The sequence below is a fragment of the Theobroma cacao genome, chromosome 6 (assembly GCF_053813885.1).
Source record: "Theobroma cacao isolate CCN51 chromosome 6, ASM5381388v1, whole genome shotgun sequence".
NCBI classification, from domain to species: Eukaryota; Viridiplantae; Streptophyta; class Magnoliopsida; order Malvales; family Malvaceae; genus Theobroma; species Theobroma cacao.
Window position 1 is genome coordinate 2,026,185 of NC_142644.1, and position 22,181 is coordinate 2,048,365.

The window sequence follows — 22,181 nt, forward strand, 5'->3', positions numbered from 1 at the left end:
CCCTTATCCTTAATTTTGTTGGTGTTTACCCAAAAGGGTGGGAATGCGCTCCTATTCTCCTTCATTCAAAAAATGGCCATCAATATCAAAAAAGAAAAAAAGGACACAAAAGCAAAACTTTTCTTCTTATTCATTGCCATAGTTAAATTCTAGGAAACATCAAACCCATTTCTAATAATTACAAACAAATCCTTTCACACTCTCTCGCTTCCTTTCCTTCCCTCCACGGGGAAGCTTTTTACGGGCTGGTTTCCAGGATCTCTCCCTCTTTTCTTTTCTTTTGTTTTTTTTTTTTTGTGTTTTTAATTTCCTCTTTACTCTCTCCTTCACATTCCCACATGACTTCATAACCATTACACTCCTAATACGCGCTATTTTGCATGATAAATGCAAACCCAGTGAGCATCAGATCAGATCCCACCCACAAAAGGAGAACAAAAATCTTTACACTGTGCTGCTTCAAATCCTCTGATCTCTTTCTTGTTGGACCAAAGTTGGTATTTTTTTAATATACCCTTTTCTCTTTTCCCCATTGATCACTCTGTTTTCCAAGTCTTCATTTGTGGCACTGATCATCTCCGTTTTCCACTGTTTTTTGATTGGTTTTTTTTAAGGAGTGTTGATAAGGTGATTATGTAAGATATGTTTATCTGGGGTTAACTTAATTTTCTTTTTTCTTTTTGTTTGTTCTTTTTTTAGGTGAGAAATGGAGGATATATTGCTTCATGGGACTTTACATGTTACGATCTATGAAGCTGATAAGCTTCATAGTGGTGGTGGAGGTGGTCACTTCTTCCGGAAGGTATGAATTGTTTATACTGGATCAGGATCATTGTTTACTTCTTCTTTGATTTTCTTGTTCTGGGTATTCAAGTTTTTGGACTTTCTTAGTTTACTAATCAGTTCTTTTGGTTTTTGGAGAGTTACCCGTTTTGTGGTATCTTGGAATAAATCTGAGAAAATGGGTGATGGGGGTGGTTTTGATCTTACTAGTTTTCGAAAGTCAAGATCTTGAAAACAGTAATTGAGTTTTCTTTCTTTTTTAATTTTTATTGTTAAAATTCCGAATGATTACATCACTTTTGTATATATTAGATATTAGATATATGTATCTTTCCAGAAGTGGGGAGTATTGGATAAGATTAGACCTTCCATTCTGAGATCCACTAATGGGGCCGACTAAATGCTCTGAGGATATTCCATTCGGTAATTCCAGTCCTAGTTAGAGTGTGTATGGAGATGGTTTCACTGATGCATAGTCACACAACAGACCTTTTCAGAGGAAACAGTTTGGATGATTCTAAAAAGAGAAAATGCTTTAAGATGTTCATAGTCGTAGCAAGCATACTTTTGCAAGACTATTTAGTTTTTCGGTAATTTTTTTTGGCTGGGTTGTTGTACTAGGATTGCATCCATGAGGTATGGATAGTCATGTGTGGGGTAATAATGTATGCATCTAGCATCTATATTTGAAGGGCCATGGTTAGTGTTAGTGGCAAAGGAAGGTGCGGGTATTGATTGTGTTGTGTGTGTTTGTCTATGCGTGTGCACACATGTGTGTATAAGTTGAATGTCAATTCTATTTGAATACTCTCATGATCAAATTATATAAATTCATTTTCTTGACTTTGAAATATATCTGATTCAGTTCTTGGATTACGTATGTCAGGGCTTATGAAATAAATGCACTTTTGCCTGTGAAAATGTGTTCAATAGTCAATACCTATTTGGGTTGCTTTTTACTGTGTTGCAAACATGTCTTAAATAGCTGTTGAACCTTAACCTGGTAAATAGACATTGCTTTCCTGTCTTTTTTGGATTGGGAAACAGCAGGACAGATTTCTGCCTATTTACCAATGACATTTTACCTTTGTCTTCAACATTGTTTTCCTATAGCTGTATTGACACTGGCAATACCTTTTACTGATTTATACCATTTTAATATGAACTTCAATACCAGGTTTTTTACTCTTCTTAGGTGTGCCATAGTTGGCTATATTTCTTGAAGGTTAAGGCAAGATTTAATTTTCTTTATCAGATTGTTTTGTGTTCAGTTCTTTCACACTGTTGGAACAGATTTTCTCCATTTCTTTTAGCAACTCTGTCAATGAGGTCTATGTCTTGTTTATTTTCCTTGTTCTGAAATATAAGCCTGTTCCACAATTTAGGGTTTCAGAGCTGAAATCTTGGCCTTCCTGACTTAAGATGGCATCATAATAATGACTTTGTCTGTGTTAACTTGTCATCTCATTCTTTAAACTGTTAACGTATATCACCTCTTTTCTATTCTTCGAGTATTTTATGGATGATATTCTTCTTGCAGCTTATGGCTAATGTTGAGGAGACAATTGGTATTGGCAAAGGAATTCCAAAGATTTACGCAACTATTGATCTTGAAAGGGCTAGAGTTGGAAGAACCAGAATAATAGAAAAAGAAATTTCCAACCCAAGGTGGTACGAGTCTTTTCACATTTACTGTGCCCATCGAGCTTCCAATGTAGTATTCACTGTCAAGGATGACAATCCTATTGGAGCCACTCTGATTGGAAGAGCATATGTATCTGTTGATGAACTCTTAAGTGGAGAAGAAGTGGATAGGTGGGTTGAGATCCTGGATGAAGACAAGAATCCTATAGAAAGTGGTGGTAAAATCCATGTGAAGCTTCAATATTTTGATGTGACGAGGGACCGCAACTGGAATCGCGGCATCATAAGTCGGAAATTTCCTGGAGTTCCATTTACATTTTACTCACAGAGACAAGGATGTAAGGTTTCTCTATACCAGGATGCTCATATCCCAGATGGATTTGTTCCTAAAATTCCTCTTGCTGGAGGCAAATATTTTGAGCCACATAGATGTTGGGAAGATGTTTTTGATGCTATCACCAATGCTAAACACTTGATCTGCATTACTGGCTGGTCTGTTTATACTGAGATCACTTTGGTGAGAGACTCAAGAAGGCCAAAGCCTGGGGGAGACATCACTCTTGGTGATCTGCTTAAAAAGAAAGCAAGTGAAGGTGTCAGGGTTAATATGCTTGTTTGGGATGACAGAACATCTGTTGGTTTGCTGAAGAAGGATGGACTGATGGCAACCCATGATGAGGAAACTGAAAACTTCTTCAAGGATACTGATGTCAACTGTGTCTTATGCCCTCGTAATCCAGACGATGGTGGAAGTTTTGTCCAGGATTTACAGATTTCTACCATGTTCACTCATCACCAGAAAATTGTTGTGGTGGATGCTGCAATGCCTAATGGAGATACAGAGACGAGGAGAATTGTGAGTTTTGTCGGAGGTATTGATCTTTGTGATGGCAGATATGACACCCCTTTCCATTCCCTTTTCAGGACCTTGGACACGGCTCACCATGATGATTTCCATCAGCCAAACTTTACTGGTGCTGCAATCACCAAAGGTGGTCCAAGGGAACCTTGGCACGACATCCACTCCCGACTTGAAGGGCCAATTGCTTGGGATGTCTTGTTCAATTTTGAGCAAAGATGGAAAAAACAAGGTGGTAAAGATGTGCTTGTTAAGCTGAGGGAGCTTGAAGGTATCATCATCCCCCCATCTCCAGTTACGTTCCTTGATGACCATGAGACTTGGAATGTGCAATTATTTAGATCCATTGATGGTGGGGCTGCTTTTGGATTCCCTGAGACACCAGAAGATGCTGCCAGGGCTGGGCTTGTCAGTGGAAAGGACAATATTATTGACCGAAGTATTCAGGATGCCTATATTAATGCTATCAGACGAGCAAAGAATTACATCTATATTGAAAATCAGTATTTCCTTGGAAGCTCCTTTGGCTGGAGTGCTGATGGCATTAAGCCTGAGGATATCAATGCTTTGCATCTGATTCCAAAAGAGCTTTCACTTAAGATTGTTAGCAAGATTCAGGCAGGAGAGAGGTTTACAGTTTATGTTGTTGTCCCTATGTGGCCAGAAGGAATCCCAGAGAGTGCATCAGTTCAGGCAATATTAGATTGGCAGAAAAGGACAATGGACATGATGTATAGTGATATCATTAATGCTCTCAGAGATAAGGGTAGTGAGGAGGATCCCCGAAACTATTTAACATTCTTCTGCCTTGGGAACCGGGAGGTGAAGAATGGTGGAGAATATGAACCTTCAGAAAAGCCAGAGCCTGATACAGATTATGCCAGAGCCCAGGAGGCCCGTCGTTTCATGATCTATGTTCATGCCAAAATGATGATTGGTAGGTGATGAAAACCTCTAAGTAACTTGATGCACACACACCTCACATACTACTGTTTATTAAATTTTAGCTCTGATTTTGGGGAAAAATTTTTTTTTTCTGGATAATTGATAATGTGGTAAGCTGTCTTCAACTGTTCAAACCACTAGTGTGATGAAGCACTAATGTTAAAATTTCTTTATGAATCAATGCAAGCCTTTGCAGAACATATCCACTATGGTTTGTGTCATGAGGAAAATTTCCTTTGAATTAGGTGGCATAAGGAGCTATGATTGTGTAACTTATAGAGCATGGTGCTGCAAAAAATAGAGAAAGGCCATTTCATTTGAATCTCATTTGAGCACGAAGGTCCTTTCATTGTTTATTATGTTTCTTGTTGATTCTTATATTTCATTTAACGTTTCTTTGCTTTCTGCAGTTGATGATGAATACATAATAATTGGATCAGCCAACATTAACCAACGATCAATGGATGGTGCTAGAGACTCTGAGATAGCCATGGGAGCCTATCAACCATATCATCTATCAGTTAGGCAACCGGCACGAGGTCAGGTCCATGGTTTCCGTATGGCACTGTGGTATGAGCACCTTGGCATGCTTGATGATACCTTCCTCTTTCCAGAAAGTGAGGAGTGTGTCAGGAAGGTGAACCAGATTGCTGACAAATATTGGGATCTGTATTCAAGTGAGTCACTTGAGCGAGACTTGCCTGGTCACCTCCTTCGATACCCCATTGGTATTTCTAGTGAGGGAACCGTAACTGAACTGCCAGGCTTTGAGTTCTTCCCTGACACAAAGGCTCGTGTTCTTGGTGCCAAATCTGATTACCTCCCCCCTATCCTCACTACTTAGGGGATCTCAACCTTTTTCTTAAGTGATAATTTCTTACCTTCTCTAGTTCTGTGGCACTGGCTCTGTTAGTAGCAATAAATCATGTTTTGTGATTGTGTCATAGCCGGCAGAGCAGCAGAGTTGCCATTATTTTTCTGTCAGGGTGTTCATATCTGAAACTAAATAGCTGTGATGCTATGGTGTGATTCTGATGCTGACTGGCATAAAACTTATAGCCTGTGTTTATCTGATTCTTGTATGTTTCCTGTGGTTATCTTAATTACTATCAGTTGTTACTACTTTGTGAGGAATCAATTCTGTAGTAGTTCGGCGAAATTCTCATGAATGCTTCTCGTATTGACTTTCATGATCTGCTGAAAGATTATTGAAATGGAGCTTAATCACCTCACTCACTGTGAGGTATAGATGATCATAAACAGGGTTTAGGGTAGTCAACAGTTACTGTTTGCAACTGAGACCTCATCCTTACCAATTCTGGGATTTCATCCACAACTTTCTAAAGTTGACTAACATATAATTCATGTGATATTCAAAAATATCGAAGTCCTTTTGATCTTTATTCATGACAATCAGAAAGAAATATATCCAATTCCAGGATGTAATAACCACAATAAATTCTTGACCTGCAACTTCAATTTTTGGTTCATATTGTGATCAGTGAATAGAATCAGAAAATGTACCCATCATGAAACAATGATAATCAAGATTAAAGAGGACAAAAGAAGAAGAAAAAAACCCCACAATGAAGGATTGCCACACAGCATCCACAATAATAGAAATGGACATCTTTTATTATTGAATTTATTGTTCTAAATCATTTTACAATGGAAAATGATTGTTCTTATCCCTTGTCAATTGAAATTATTGGTTCTAATCATTATCAATTATCCAATCTAATCAACTAACTCAAGTTGATAATTGAAATCCAAAACAGTTTTTGTTTTGTGTTTTCTCTTTGGATCTGATCATTACATCCAATAAACACTTTCTAATCAATAGCGTTCTACTTTGTATATATAAGAATTTGAGTAAAATTTTCTCATCACTTTTAATCATAATTTCAAATGGATCTATTAGTTTTCGTAATAGATACTTTATCTCAAAAAAATATTTTCCATTAGATATAGTCCAGCAGTTAGTCAAATTGTTTGTATTTCCGTTAGTTTGATGACGTGATAATATTAAAAAGATAATTTTACTTTTTATTAATTTTAAAAATTATTATTATACTTTTTTTAAAAAAAATTCCTAAGGTAAAGGAGCACCTCTGTGGAGAGCACCGATCAATGCTCCCTTTTCTTGGAGAGCACATGTTGTGGGGTGGTTGACTGATGAATGGGAGCATCGTCGGTCGATCACATTGTTTGAGAAAAAAATAACATTTTAATCTTTTCATATTTTCTGTTAACGGTGTTTACACTTTTGAGGTAGAATGTCTATTTCGAAAATTAATGAACTCGTATAAACTATGATTAAAAGTTAGATAGTGAGAATATTTTATCTTAAAAATTTTGACAATTCATCAAGGATACACTAGAAAATCAATAGACTCCCTTTTCAAAACCCTCCCTAAACCCTTTCCAAAACTCTCTTTTATTCAACTCTTTCTATCCTATTCTCCATATTGCTCCATGCTATACTTTTCTTACTTTTTACTAACTTGTATCTCTCGCCTCCTGCAACAAGCACTTATCATTTCAAACACTGCTTCAATCTTTTTTTTTTTTTGGTCGTCTTTAATACATCTCGTTTTATTAATTGTAACATTAACTCTTTTTTTACCAAAAAAACTCTGTATAATAATAAAATCAAAATTCATCATAACAATGAGAAAAATATAATTAAAAAGAAAAAAAAAGATGGAAATCACTTTCCATCTTAAAAATGTGAGTATATGTTTTTCAAATAATTAAAATGTGATATTCTAAAAGAAAATCATTTTTGTACTATTAAGGTATGGCATTTTCACATCATTAAAAGCGCCAAGGACCAATTGAAAACTGAAAAGGACATAAATTGAGTAAGTTAATTAAAATGCATTATGAATTTATGATGATGATGATGATTATACGTGTGTGTTAATTATTTAAGCATCTGGCAAATATCACAAGTACCCTTTGAAAATGATCAAATGTAGGGTTTCGATTGTTTCTTGTCTTTTTTATTTACATGAAAACAAAATCCAAATTGAAATTGGATTTATCTAGACAAGCATGCAACACATGGACTTGAACAAATTCAATTCCAAAAAAAAATAATCATGAAAATTCAAATATTTTATTTCAAGAATGTGGATGGAAATATTTTTATTTATAATTTCAATTTTGATGTATTAAAATTTATAAAAACAATTAGAAAGATATAAATGTTCATATTTGTTTAGGTGGATAGAAAAAAAATTGAAATTTAAGATAACAAAAAGAAAGAAAGAAAGAAATTTAGATTTAATTAGATACAATTGTACAGAAATAAAAAAAAAAACATTTACTACAAATTATACCGACGGTCAAATGTTGAGATTTTAATTCAATTTATTACAATTTTGAATTTTGAAAATTCACCTTAAATCGGTTCAACTTAACCTAAAAATCAACATAACGAATTAAGAATTCGATATTCTTAAAGTAACATAATAGATAGTGGAAATAAGAGAGAAAAAATAAATACAAGTTTGAAAGAAACAAGATTTTATTTTTTAATTTAATTTAAAGAAAGAAAATGTCATATTAAATACTTTAAGAAGTAAGTTGAACGTTTTAATTCCATATTGAATAAGTAAAAAATTTTTTGAAAAGCTTATCAATACGGGGTTTATATATTTTAGGAAGATTATGAATTTGAATTTTAAAAGGTACAAAATAAAATTTATAAAATTATATATAAAAAAAAAAGAACAACCAGGATTTAGATTTTTGTTTCTTTTCCCGGAAAGTAGATGGAAAGTCTAAGAAAGAGAGAAAATCAAAACAAAAGGCAAGACACATGGCAAGATTGGGGTACGTACAAACCAAGGTTATAGAAAGGAATTACATGAGGACCACGTGTAAGCGTGTCAAAAGTAATGCACAAAATGAAGTCATGGTTTCACATGGTTGATTGGACAGGTGTCGCTCAGCTGTCATGCCCAATTGTGAGGTTCTCCCATATCCTTTGCCTCCACTTGTAACAAGCTCGTTTATTGGCATTCTTTGATTTTATCCGCTAGGACCACTATGATTGATTTTGCCAAGTTTGGCTAGTCAACTAAAATACTTATCAATTAAATGCTCAAATAAATACTTAAATTATTTTAAAATTTTTAAATAAATTTTTTATTATATTTAATTAAGTTTTTATATTTTTTTATTTTATAAATAAGTAAAATTTTATAATTAATAATTAATTAATTATTATTAATTAAAATATCATTTATCATTTATATTCATATGATATTAATACAATATTGATGTAAAAAGTAAAAAAGTCACATAATCATATTATCATGTTAAATCAGTATATCATGTCATTATTAATTATAATATACTAATATGTCACGTCAACGTTATGAGATATAAAATGATAAATAATATTTTGATTAAGTCAATCATTAGTTATAATGGATTATTTGACTCAAAATAAAAAGTACAAAAGTTTATTTGGTTCAAAATAAAAATATAAAGATTTAATTAAACATAATAAAAATATAAGGGTTTATTTAAATTTTTTTAATAATTTAAGAACTTTTTTGAATATTATGCTTTTATATTTTTAATTCCACAATTTTAATTGATTCATTAATCACGATAAGTATGGTATTTCGATCTCACATCGAGCAGCTAAAAAAATCGTAAGAAATTCATGACTACGGACGTTACTTACCTCATTATGTTAACTTTCTAAAGAGAGAGTAATAATCTTGTGACCTATTCACTTTTAAATTTAAAAAACAATTTTTCATAAAAAAAGATTTGTGAAAATATTTACACAGAAACACAATTAAATACGAAATTCATATGCTTATCATTAACTTGATTCATATATTTAATTGCTTTAATATATTTATAGGATGGACTTAAATGGTAATCACTATCAATATTATTTTTAACCTCCTTTATATTTTTAAAAGTTACTAATTTTTTAAGAGGAAAGTTATTAATAGTAGTACATAAAATTGTGATCAAATCAACCTTCCTCAAACTATGGTAGATCATATAAAAGGATGAAGAGTTATCTTGCGGTAGCATTTCACTTACATTAATTCTATCAATTACTACATTAATCCTGTAATTATTCAACTGAAACAAAAGTTTACGTAGAGATTCATCACTTATAATTGTAAGTTTCATGATTATGTTGTCTTTGTAATAAGGTCGTTTTTGTCATGAAATTTGTCATCATCCAAAAAAATATGAACTTGAGTCGAATTTGTCGTCTGATCAGTTTGAAAAAATCAAAGTAAACGAAGCTTCATATGAGTTAACCATGAAGAAATAATATTTGACTAAAAAAAGTAAAACCTATCTAAAACTTTATGTGTTGTTATCACAACATATAAATATATATAAAATGTGGAAGTAGAATTTATTAATATTATTCAATACTAATAAAATACTATACATATGATATTCCTAGTAAATTAAAAAAAATAAAAAAAAACCTTATATAGTCAAAGAAAGCAACATACCACAAAAAGAAAAAAAAAAGCAATAGATTATTGTGAACAAAACATAATATAGATATATATAAGTTAACTATAACCACTAGAAGTCAATACCAAAATATACTAATATTTTTTAGAATAAAAATCCTTAACGTCTCTCGCAGATCACTTATATAATTTTATGCAACTTGAAGTTTATTTTTATAATTTTACGTCAAATATTTAATTTTATACTATTAATAAAAAAATTTAATTTTTAAAAATTAAATTCAATACTTGAAACCCTAATATAAAAAATATATTAAATATATGACATAAAATCATAAAAAAAACGAGGACAAGAGATTTCGATTTGTATTTCTTAGGATCAAAAATCTTCTCCCAAAGATTGGAGAAGCCAAAGATTACAAAAGATTTACTGATGGACAAAGCTGTGTTCTTTTTCTTTTTTCACATACAAAGCATATTCGAATCTTAAATCTTAATCAATTTTTTTTTCTCTTTTTTATGAATGCTTAATGCATATTAAAATGCATAAATCATAAATATAAAATCATCAAATTATATATAAATAATCAGTGCCCAACCAAATTTCAAGGTGAGAAAGCATAACAGAGGTGAAATAAAACCAAGATATATAAAGTTAAATAAAGGCAAATTCATGCATGATATAGACTTAAACCTAAAATCAGTTAAGACCTTGGAATTTTTTTGCCTCATGTCCTACCATTAAAACAAAGACCTCCATAGCTTTGAATATGCTTAAAACTGGCTCCACACACCATAAATCTTCAGTACCTAATGCACATTCTCATCCTTTTTTTTAACAAAAAAAAACCATTTGACCCTTTACTTTGTTCTAGAAGTCCATATCAGGACTCTGTTGACCCATTTCCTCTTCCAAAAGTTCCTCCCCATCTGTCCTTTCCTATCACTTTACCTTGGCCGTGTGGTGCACTTGATTTATAAAAATGCCAAACCATACCCCATACACAAAAGCAAACCAAACCAGAGAACTCCAGATTCTCACGGCTATTTCTCTAGTATTCCTCAATTTCACTTTAGGTTTTTTAACCATATTCTGTGTCTCTATATACACACACCTAATTTACCCCACTTTGACACCCTCTTTTGTGTCTATAAGCAAAGACAACGAGGTAGTTTACTAACTGCATCTATCTTTCTTCGGTGGTCTAACACGGTTTCCTATCAGGTCGTGCCACTATGTCTTCAGGAATATGCTCACAGGGTTTGGTTTTAGCTACAGCTATGGTAGTTTCCAGCACTGTTATTTTCCTTACTTTTTCCAGGCAAAAAACTTTGCCTCCCTCCAAACAAACTCTTCGTTCTTGCTTGTCTTCAGGTATGTAGCCATGGGGTTCTTCCATTTTTTTTTCCCTTAAAAGATTATGTCTTCTCTTTTATGGAATGTTTTATTGATTGTTGGTGGGATTTCTTCTTCATTTTTTTTTTTCAAGAGGGAAAGAGAAGGGGTAGAAAGAAGAAGAAAGTGCAGTTTGCTGAGAATGTGAAGGATACAAGCGGCAATGGAGAAGAGTACAGGAAAGAGCAAAACAAGAAGTTAATTGCAGCAACAGCAGGAAGATCAAGGAAAGTTGATAGATTCTGCAGAAATGAAATGCCGGAAAACAGGATTGCTTTGTACAATGGAATTCTCAGGGACCGTGTGCATAGAATGGAGTGTTCATATTGATAACTGTGAAGCTGTTCTTAAACTTTTCTATGTTGTCATGTCTAAGCCTGATTCCCTCTTATCCTCTTTGTAGACACAGATTCTGTAGACCTTTTTTTTCCCCTTCTATCACTTCCTGTAGGATTGTAAATGACAGAAACTTTATCCAAATTATGGGTTGTTAATGAGAATGTTGGGCAACGGTTGTAAATTTCAATCTGTTTTGAGTTTTATCAGTACATTGCTTTGGTTCTTAACTCCTCCTCTGCTTTCCTTGTTCTCCCAAGGAAATTCTGGGCAGGGAAACAGGCAGTCTACAAGAATATGGCCATTAACACTTCTTAATTCATTTTTGGCTACTTAATCCCTACTTTTGATACAATTGGTCCAACATTAACAAATCTCAAAGTTCATCCTGCAGCTTGTTACTCAACAAGGCAAAAGAAAATTGATCAATTTAAACAGATAAAATATAAAAAAAAAAAAGGGGAAAAAATGATTTGAAACAGTCCCAACTCCCAATTATCTGTGTAGTAGCAAATATTGAAACAACCCATTTTGTCTTTAATGCAATAATATTTTATCTAAGTGCAGAAGAATCTGGTACCTTAGGGCTTAATCTTACTTTTCAATCATATTCCCGTGATTCTTTTCTTCTTTTTCCTCCTTTTTTCTGCTTTTGAAAATCCCCAATGAAAATTACCTTATTCACCAGGTAACTTTGAGTCAAAAGATAAAAAAAAAAAGAAGAAGGCATCCAAAAAGGTAAAATGGAAATTACTTAATTACAAATTCACAATCCAATTGCAAATTGCCATGGCAATTCTTTGTCTGGTACATAAGTTGCTTACATGACTCATTCAATTCAATTCAACCAATAAGATTTAGTGATTTTGTCAATTATTGACATGGTGGGTATTTTTAGTTAGTACATTGTGGACCAAACAAAAATAATGGACCACATTACACAGCTATTTACTATAATTTTTATGTAAGTTTGATTGTCAATTGTTACGAACAGAAAATTTTTTATTCAAATCTACCGTTTGTTTGAATTTTTTATAATTTTATATCACGTGTTGATATATAATTTTGAATTTAAAATTTAAAATTAATATTATAAAATTAAGCACTTAATATAAAATTATGAAAAAAAATATCAAAAGGGAAACAAAAAACCTTTGTTTGTGACCAATTCTTCGAGCCCTTTCAATTATTGAGAATGGAAGTTGTAAAAGAGAAGAAATCAAACAAGCCCAACTATTTTGACCAACTTGACCAAACACTACCCTTTGAATTTTCCTTTCCTTTTGTGGTCCATATTAATTATTAATTTATGGAGTTTAATTAATTCAAGATGGGCGGTTTAATTAAGTTGAGGATAGGTGGTTAGTTAGAATGCAGTCAAACATTATGGCAATTTATTGCATCTATTTATTTATTTTTTATTTTTAAAAAATAAAATATTTAGATGGACCTATTTAATTATCAAAAAAATTGAACTAATTGCTGTTTTTATTTTAATTATAAATTTATATTGATAAATAGATACATACTTTATATAAGTATATCAACATTAAATTGATAACCACCCAAATATTATTAGTATTAGGTATTTTGTCTTTTGCTGTGACTATATTTAATTTTTTTCTTATATAATTATTATATTTGCTAGTCGGTGCCAATTATGCATTCCACTTCTTTATGTTTTGTTTTTTGCAATTTAATATGAGCAATAATCTCTTTTTTTTTTTTACAAAGCTGTATTCTAAATTATTTTTTTCTTGTCTTTTTAATTTTTAATAGCTCTAAATTCTTTTCTTTGAAAGAGTATAAAAGCAAAAATGAAACAAAAAAAAAATAATATGGGCCTCTCAAGCTGGGACTTGGGGTGGACTTAAACAAGCTTGGTCTAAGTCCAATGCCTTAATTCTTCCAACAATATGACAAATTTAAGACTCATAATGTCAATATCTTAGGTTATTTCCACATGAAATGTATTTTATTAAATATCTTTTCGATTTGGATCCGAATCGAAATATTTAATTTAAAGATAAATATATTTAAATAAAAAAAAATTCAAACTTATGTTAATCTTCTCCTATCTTCTACATATTATGTAATTTTATTTACCATATTACCTATTGAGGCTTTAAGTAAAAAAAAATAAAAATAAAGAAAATATTGTTTATAAATATACATTGGCAAGCATCCACATAATAATAATGTAGGGTAGGCATGCCAATGTTGAAAAATTCTCTACACTCTTTTGTGGAAATTATGTCCTAATAAATATTTAAAATGCATTTCATCTGCCTTTAAATTATTGCAATAGCCAATAGGTGTACTTTCTTTTAAAAAATAGAATACATGTGTTTTAAATAATTGAATGTCATTTTGTTTAAAATTTTAAAATTGATTTATATTTAAGGATATTAATGGGTACCTTGTACATGGATACCCTATATTACCGTACTTGGTTATATAAGATTAAGATACCTTATAATCAAGTTTGGATAGAATTCAAACAGTAAAACTATTATTTGTCATGAGTTCGAGTAAGGTTTGCGAAGTGATATAAGGCTACTCTTATGTTTTAGTTATATATATGTATATATTAATTTTTATTTATAAATTTTTATATTAAATTTAATACTTATTGAAATTCATTAATGATTTTAAAATTTAATTTATTTTTTATGATTTAATTTTAATTTATTAATTATGATTAGATAAATATTGATGATTCAAATTATTTTTATCAGATAATGTCTAGATATATGTAACGAATTTGGATAACAATTAAAAAAATTGAATAAAATATTTATAAAGTTCGAGTATCTAATCAAATAGTAAGATTCAAATTCGGATAATCTATCCATTGACATAAGAATAAAATAATTGATGATAACATTAATTAGGAAATATTATAGCATATAGAAGTAATATAAAATTTCCCCATCTTCACTCCAGTCAAGAGTTCAATTATTAGTTGTTAGAAGTTAATTTAATTTACATGTAATTTTTTATTTGATATAATATTTATAATTTAAAAAAGGTCCACTGAAAACAAAATAATAATACTAATTTTTATTTTTATTTTTATTAATTTACTGGGCCATGGCATGAGTTTGGTGCTGGATAAACAAAAAGAAGAAGGTTAAAAGCAACACCTCAGGAAAGCTTAAACTGTACTCTCTCATCTATGTGACCTCTGCAATACTATTTTCTCACCTTTCTCAATTTTTTTTCTTCTTCTTTCAATTTTCCCAAATTACTAGAAAAGAAGATTGAGAGGAAGAAGAAGAAGAATATATATAAAATAATAATAATAAAAAATAAAAGGCTCCAAAGCCACATCTGAGAAGCATAATCAGGAGAAAGAAGGCCAATTTGGTTTTTTTTTTTCAGGATTTAATTTCAGGAAAGGAAAAGATAGAGACACCAAATAAAACAAGAAAAACCCAATTCGACACTGTTTATCAGGTAAATTTGTTTTCTTTTCCCAAGGAAAAAATTAATCAAAATATAAAATATCTTTTGTTGCTATGTCTCTATTATATATTTGGTTTCATTTCTATAAATTTCATTACCTTTTCTGGTTCCTCTAAGGGTTCTTTTGATCTTTCATTTCAGGAAATCAGATTCCCATTTATTGACAGATCTGTCTCAGTTCCTGGTAGTTCTTGTTTTGTATATATGGGGTAATTTTCTGGTCCTTTTTTTTTTCTCTCTTATGCTTTTGTTATTTTATGGGGCTTTTATTGAAAACTTTGGGTTTTCATTATTTTATTTTTTTTGATTGGATATTTGTGTTTATTGGAACTACCTTTGTTTGTTTAATGTGGGTTTGATTGAATGAAGTTTTAAGTCTTGAGTTTTCTGCCATTCACTTTGAAACATTTTGGTGAAAAGAAATGAAACCCAATTTGAATATTGTTTTCATCCTGTCCCTTTCTATATTATTAAGGAATTGACATGCTCAGCTTGGTTCTGTAAATAATGTAATGGTGTAGGATTTTCTATGTTGATTGTTAGTCTTTGCGACCACTATGGTTGTGTTTGGAAAAGAAAAACAAAAGTTGATTTAGTAGTTGATGGATTTAAGCTTTCTCTGCTTCCAAGTAATAATGATATGATTACAATGCTGGGCATTATTCTTCAAGGTCAATGTATGGTTTCAGTCATAGATTTGGTTGGTTGAGTTTTCAGATAAAACTGCCAGCATACTCCCTTGGAAGGAAGCTTAGTTCTTTAAGGCCTCCTTTGTTGTAGGTTTTACACCTAATTAGCTTTGTTCCAACTAGTTCAAGCTTTGGATTCGAGTTTTAAAATGTTGCATTGTCAGGAACAGTTCTGCTTAGTAATAAGTTTGTTGTACCATGGATCTGCTTTGAATCATAATCTCTTTGTCTTGCTAATTGATGAACCTAACACGTATATCAGAAGTACCATATTTTGATGTATGCTTTTGTTGATAGTATGGTTCTACTAAATGAGACTAAAATAAGGGTTAAAACAGGCTTGAGTTCTGGGGGGTAACATTAGAACAAAAGGTTTTTTATAAAGTAGGACTAAGATAGAGTACATGGCATGCGAGTTCAGGAAAAAAGGAATGTTAATGGGAGCAACTAATAAACTGGAGAAAAAACCATGTTGCAAATTGAACAGATTCGGTACTTTGACTCAATCATATAAAATGATGGTGGCATTGATGGAGATGGTATCAACAGGATCCACAAGGAGAGTGGCCAAAATGGAGAAGTGCTTTGGAAATTGTGTGTGCAAAATACCTCTTAAGCTCATGGGAAAGTTCTACAAGACAGCTAGAAAACCAGCTTTGCTTTTATGATAGCTAATGTTGGGTTCTTAACTATCAACATATACAAAAAGTTAGCGTGGCTGAGATGAGGATGCTCCATCGATGCAAAATGTTAGGACTATAAGATGATTGGATTCAAGAACATGGGCTTGTGCCAATTGAGGATAAAATGAGAAAGACATCTTTAACTGCTTTGGACTTGTGAGGAGAAGGCTTATGAATGCTTTTTATTAGATTATGTGATTTAATGGAGAATGAATATATTAGAAGGGGGAGGCAGAGACCAAATAAGACATGGGAGGAAGTTATCAGAAAGGAACTTGATTGTAATTAGGATATGGTTCTATACTGTATAAAATGGTGAAATTTAGCTGACCCCATTTAGTGGATAAAAAAGGCTTTGTTGTTGTTATTGTTCGATGTTCTTGTTTAAGGTGGTCATTAGCAAGTTATGTTATTTTGAAACAGATGTCTTCTCATGCTGTTTATTATACTTTACATACAATGTAAAGTATGCTTTCATGTGGCCTCTCAAATTCATGTAATTATCGTCTTATGTCCTACTTATGAACTTATTATCTGGGTATTAGGTTCAGCTTTAGAGTTTTTGGTGGCTGGTGCTAATCATTTATATGATTATGTGTGATTTGTAACAGAGCAGTGGTTGCCTAGGATGCTATAAGAGGCCCACTTTCAATCCTTTGGTGAATGAGTCATCAAAAGGATTAAACGTTCAAGATCAGACAGTGAGGAAAGCCAGTATATCAGAAGATTTCTGGACCACTAGCACTTGTGATATGGATAACAGTGCAGTGCAGTCACAGGGAAGCATCTCATCAATCAGCACAAGCAACCAGACACTTGATCCCCATGACAGTGCTGCAAGTGCTAATGCCCCCTCTGAATTTGTAAACCATGGCAAGTTCTTAGTTCTTAAGTTACTTTGGTTGAATTAACATATGTACCTGACAGCTCTATGAACAGTTAAACTTCATAAGGATTACCTTCCTATCTGGGTAGTCCTGTTTCGACCCCTTTGGGCACTACAGCAAGATTAGGATGTATTTGCACCATCTTATAACTGCTCTTAGGTGCAGGCCTTCTTCTTTGGAATCAGTCGAGGCAGCGTTGGGTAGGAAACAAGAAGTTCAAAAACCGGCCACGACAGGGTCGAGAACCCAAACTAAAGTGAGTTCTTCTCAGAATATATTAAATTAGTATATTTTTAAAATCTTCTAGTACAATTCTTCTTATCAACTCTCATCCACTTGCAAAATGATCTATGACCAGATATGTATATTTGCTGTTAAGAAAATGAGCTAGTGGCTGTTAATCAATTCCAACTTTTTCTACGTATTGTTTCCATTCTAGAAGGCATTTAAGTCAGCATTTTGTTTGGAATTACTTGATATGCATCATTTTCCACTTTACTAAGTCTAATTGGTGACCTTCGTTAATCATCATGGTTCATTTTTTTTATTGAGGCCATGCAAAAGCACACGAAAAAGGGAAGAAATCCTTATTTCTTCAAAATGGATTTTCAGTTTCAAATCTTGTGGAGAAGGGAGCAAATTTAATTGTTCTCACGTTTTGGCAGGCTTTGACCTTCAAAGATGATTTGTGCTACCAAACCTTAAATTTTTTTGAAAGAATAAATACAATATTTACAACAACTTTATGTATGTGGGGTTGGCTAGGTGAATTGTATCATGTGACTGTGCTTAATTTACGACCATATCCTCTATTAGCTCTCTAAAAGTGAGCTTCCTTTTTATTTTTACTATCTATGATTGGTCTTTGTCTCCACCCTTTACAATGGCTTCCCCCATTAAGTCACATCTTTGTTCCCTGCTTTATTCCCTGTGTATGTTAAAATTTAGTTTCCCAACATTTATTGCCTGAAGATTTGAAAACCAAAAAGGAGAGAAAACGATAAGGTTAATGTTTATATTTCCTCTAGCACAAGTGATATCTGCAATAATGCATAGTTCTTGCATCATTTTTCATGTCTTAAGAGTTGTGTCAAGCATCCTGATTTTAACTAAATCCAGATGCTTGCCATTGTAGAACCTGTATCTTAGGTTTGTAAAGTACGAAATGGCATCTTGTATGTACTGAGGGAAAAACAATTCTGGGATATAACCCTGTTGATCATTTATGAACTTCTTTTTCCTTTATCTTGTCAGCACTCATTGTCTCTGCATGGTTAAACAATTCTGGCTTTGCAGTTGGAATGCTACTTATGAAAGTTTGCTTGGGAGCAACAAGCCATTCCCTCAGCCTATTCCTCTTGCTGTAAGTCTCAGCTCCAGCAAGCTCATATGATTATAATCATAAACATGTTTACCTGATTTCTGTGGTCATGAAAATTGGCAGGAAATGATAGATTTTCTTGTGGACATCTGGGAGCAGGAAGGACTGTACGACTGAGCAACAGTATAACAAGTGCATTTGAAAGATGGTTAGATATTAATATCCATCTTACTTGTTGTAACATTTTAATTACTTCAATAGGAAAAAGGCATCAGAGCATAGCCTGGCGTGTATATCAACTGTCACAATTTCAGGGTCTTACCTGCCTGCTGCTTCCTTTTTTCGATTATTTCTTTTTCCTCCCCAACTCAATGGGCCTTTTAGACAAGCCATTGTATTGCATTGAAACTAATCCAAAAAAAAAATACTGGCTGCCTCAACTGTCAAGGCAGCAATTTTTTTTTTTTTTGCAAAATTTCTTGCATAGGTCACTGGTAGCCATGCATCCCATTGGCAATTTTTAGTTTGCTTTCATTAATTTGAACATGTACTGACAGAAAAGAAGTGATGATAAAATGTCCCAAGGTGTTTAGTATGTCCCATAGGAATTTTTTCTTGGGTAGAATACGGCTTCTCGAGGCAGAGAGAAAAAGAAAAACATGATTGGGATTCTTTCAAGTTTCAGCAATTATTCCAGGTAGTTTTATAGTGGTTCATTCATAGCTTATGGTCTTCTTTTTCACAAGCTAAGTGTCACGGTCTACAGGTAGTGAATACTTAATTATCCAGTCTCATTTTATTATACAGTTCGATGATGGATTCATGGATCCCAAATGGGATCGTGACACTTAAGGGTACTTTTGAGTTAGCTCTTTTTAACTTTACAGATTCTTATAGACCAGCCTGGGATTCCATCACCTCAAGGGGTTCATGTCTATGCCAAATGTGACATCACCTTCCTGTGACTGTCTGAATACCATTTGGGGAAAATTATATAAGCTGTCAAGGACTAATTAGTTGTAATGAAATAAAGGGGAGGTTATGGCCCTGTAGACCAATTCTACCATTGCTAAATGGAGCTGTTGGCTTAACTTTTGCCTTTGTCTGGTTGGATAACATACAAGCATAGAAGATACTTGCCAGAGATTTCTTCCCCTTTTTGAGCAAGGCATTGATATTTGATGGTTTCTTTATTAATTACGCAGAAGGATAATTATCCTAATAAAAAGTAAATGATCTCTTACGCATTGAGAAAAGACGTGGCATCAGATGCTTTGCCCTCTGGAACACTCCTCAACAGTTACAGTTTGTAAATGTTTGAGAAGGCCCAAGAACTATCCTCTCAACTGTTTCAATATGCTGATATAGGTCCCTTTCTGGAAAGCGTTTCAACCAGCTCCCAGAAGCCTAGAACCTCGCAGAACACCCTACAAATCGTCCACAAAATCCAAACCCAACAGGGACAAGCACTCCTTTATATTTCCTCACTCAACATCAACATTAGAACAGTAAACAACAAACAAAAGTAAACAACTGTTGGTCTGCATTTGAACTTTTTCTAACAGCAATGGCACTGGCTCGTTTGGCTTTGAGAAATTTGCAACAAAGGGTGTCCTCTTCTTCTTCTTTTTTGGGTCACAACATGGGAGATCAGAGGAGTATTGTTGGTGGGGTACAAAGGCAAAGGTGGAATGATGAGATTTTGAAGAGGTTTATGGTAACGGCTACTGGTAAGGTGTTTGATGAGGAAAAACAAGGCAAAGAAGCAACTGTTTTGGAGGGTGACAAGAAGTCCAGGCTTTTCCCAAGGAGGAAAAACAGGAGTCTCTGGAATTGGAGGAATAAGCGAAGTGACTATGCTCCTACCCTTTATGGTATATCATCTCTTTAGTCCCTTCCCTTCCCTTCCCTTCCCTGGTTCTTTTCACAAATTAAGAATCGATTGACTCTTTTTTTTCTTTTTCTCTTCTGAGAATTCTTCCCTTCAGGCCTTGGGAATGCACTCTTGCAAGCAACTGAAAACATAAACAGGCTATTCGATAACCTCAACTTGACACCTTCACAGCTCATGGGACGAGTCAAAGAGCAAGATGGCTGCTACAAACTGCGGTACGACATGCCAGGGCTAACCAAAGAAGATGTTCAGATCACCATCGAGGACGGGGTCCTGACTATAAAGGGAGAGCATAAGGAAGAAGAAGAAGGAGGTTCGGACGATGATGAGCACTGGTCTGCCAGGAGCTATGGCTACTATAACACAAGCCTTGTGCTGCCTGAGGATGCCAAAGTAGATGAGATTAAGGCTGAGTTGAAGGATGGGGTGCTTTGTATTATCATCCCAAGAACTGAACAACCCAAAAAGGATGTGAAGGAAGTTCAGATACATTGATGGAGGCATGCATGAAGTTGATAAGTTTATCATGCTTTTCTATTTGTTTGTGTTTGTGTGTTATCATGGGTGACTGTGTGAATTGAAATGGGAAATAAAAAACCCTTTCTCCTTTATTAAGTAATCCTTTGGAGTTTGGACCAAATATGTACGAATGGGTTTGATGAAATGTATTCACTATCCATTAATTATTTCTAGTTGTTTAATGTATTCGATTAAAATAAATATATATTTATTAATTAAAATTAATTTATAAAATATATTAACAATTAAAATAATATTTAAAACAATTGTTGAAATTTTAATAAGCATTAAATTAATTATAAAAAATTTATAAACAAAAAATAATATATAATTAAAATTTAAAATTTAAAATTATTATTTATAATGAAATCGAGTAGTGCAGCCTATTCAATTACAATTACCCATTGACATCTTTATGTCTACCTTTCTACTTTATTAATAAGAGATATATTTCTCTCCTCTTATAATTAATTTCTTGTGTAAAACCATTATTTTTACCGATAATTCTTTTATATTGTCGAATTAAATAATATCTTATTATAATACATGAAATTCATAACATTAATTATCAGTTTCTATGTTTAAAACAAAAAAAAAACATAAAAAGTATTTTAATTAACTTTAAAAAACTTAGCTTAATCTGCTCATCAAAAAGTGGGAGCCTAATAGCTAGCCAATAGGTAGGCTCATGCAATGAAAAGTTATTACCACTTGGAAGTAACCACTGGTAGACTGGAAAAATGGCAGATAGAGAGTGACGTCGCTCCTATGATTTCAACAGTTTATTTATGAAACAACTCACTCTCTCAGCTCTCTCTCATGGCGTGAGACTGAGCCATCCGACTGTCATAATTTTTGTATTAAAGTGTTCAGTTTTATGTTAGAAAAAGGAAGAAGAAACCGGTGCTGCTACCAAGGAAACAGGTCGATTTTTCCTTCTTCTGGAACAGAATTATCACAACTTGGAAGTCCCAAAAAAGAACACTGAGAAGGGTAACATATATAGCCAGCCCTTTGTACCTTACCAGGCCACATATTTCTTGCAGTCAATTATCCTGAGAAGCTTGGTGTTGAAAGTTCACTGTCTGCTCCTCCCTAGCTAGAGAGGAACTCATGCAGTTTCCCCCAAACATATCAGTTTATCATTGTAAAGCTAATTTTACTCAATCTCTTTTCCTGCAATGAGGGAAACTGAGCTAAGCAGAAAAGTATCATCTGTCTTATCTTAATGATTTCAGGTATTTGCCATCAGATATCTGATCTCTTTTTCTCTTTGAGAGACTTCT

The 22,181-nt window shown here is 32.9% G+C and overlaps 4 protein-coding genes across 11 annotated transcripts; all 4 read left to right on the forward strand.

Moving 5' to 3' along the window:
- The first annotated feature begins 284 nt into the window (after positions 1–284).
- PLDALPHA2 (phospholipase D alpha 2) lies at positions 285–5,365 on the forward strand. 2 transcript variants are annotated; one of them, XM_018123460.2, is made up of 4 exons: positions 285–493; positions 700–802; positions 2,324–4,223; positions 4,642–5,365. In XM_018123460.2, the coding sequence occupies exons 2-4, from the start codon at positions 707–709 to the stop codon at positions 5,073–5,075; spliced, it is 2,430 nt and encodes an 809-aa protein (XP_017978949.1). In that variant the 5' UTR covers positions 285–493; positions 700–706; the 3' UTR covers positions 5,076–5,365. The 2 variants fall into 2 exon arrangements, with proteins under 2 accessions (XP_017978949.1, XP_017978950.1); XM_018123461.2 differs by having other exon boundaries at positions 358–497.
- A 5,435-nt stretch (positions 5,366–10,800) lies between these two features.
- LOC18595247 (cytochrome P450 family protein) lies at positions 10,801–11,624 on the forward strand. The gene is made up of 2 exons (XM_018122624.2): positions 10,801–11,077; positions 11,193–11,624. Exons 1-2 carry the CDS (start codon positions 10,939–10,941, stop codon positions 11,426–11,428), a joined length of 375 nt encoding a protein of 124 aa, XP_017978113.1. The 5' UTR covers positions 10,801–10,938; the 3' UTR covers positions 11,429–11,624.
- Positions 11,625–14,568: 2,944 nt separating this feature from the next.
- LOC18595248 (DUF4050 family protein) lies at positions 14,569–19,077 on the forward strand. 6 transcript variants are annotated; one of them, XM_088807404.1, is made up of 6 exons: positions 14,569–14,893; positions 15,044–15,111; positions 16,886–17,147; positions 17,321–17,417; positions 18,416–18,524; positions 18,606–19,077. In XM_088807404.1, the coding sequence occupies exons 3-6, from the start codon at positions 17,027–17,029 to the stop codon at positions 18,657–18,659; spliced, it is 381 nt and encodes a 126-aa protein (XP_088663530.1). In that variant the 5' UTR covers positions 14,569–14,893; positions 15,044–15,111; positions 16,886–17,026; the 3' UTR covers positions 18,660–19,077. The 6 variants fall into 6 exon arrangements, with proteins under 6 accessions (XP_088663530.1, XP_017979195.1, XP_017979197.1 ...); XM_018123706.2 differs by having other exon boundaries at positions 14,570–14,893; positions 16,891–17,147; XM_018123708.2 differs by having other exon boundaries at positions 14,577–14,893; positions 16,891–17,147; positions 18,458–18,524.
- Positions 19,078–19,311: 234 nt separating this feature from the next.
- LOC18595249 (HSP20-like chaperones superfamily protein) lies at positions 19,312–20,995 on the forward strand. 2 transcript variants are annotated; one of them, XM_018123705.2, is made up of 2 exons: positions 19,312–20,356; positions 20,456–20,995. In XM_018123705.2, the coding sequence occupies exons 1-2, from the start codon at positions 20,050–20,052 to the stop codon at positions 20,869–20,871; spliced, it is 723 nt and encodes a 240-aa protein (XP_017979194.1). In that variant the 5' UTR covers positions 19,312–20,049; the 3' UTR covers positions 20,872–20,995. The 2 variants fall into 2 exon arrangements, with proteins under 2 accessions (XP_017979194.1, XP_007023179.1); XM_007023117.3 differs by having other exon boundaries at positions 20,471–20,995.
- Positions 20,996–22,181: the final 1,186 nt, after the last annotated feature.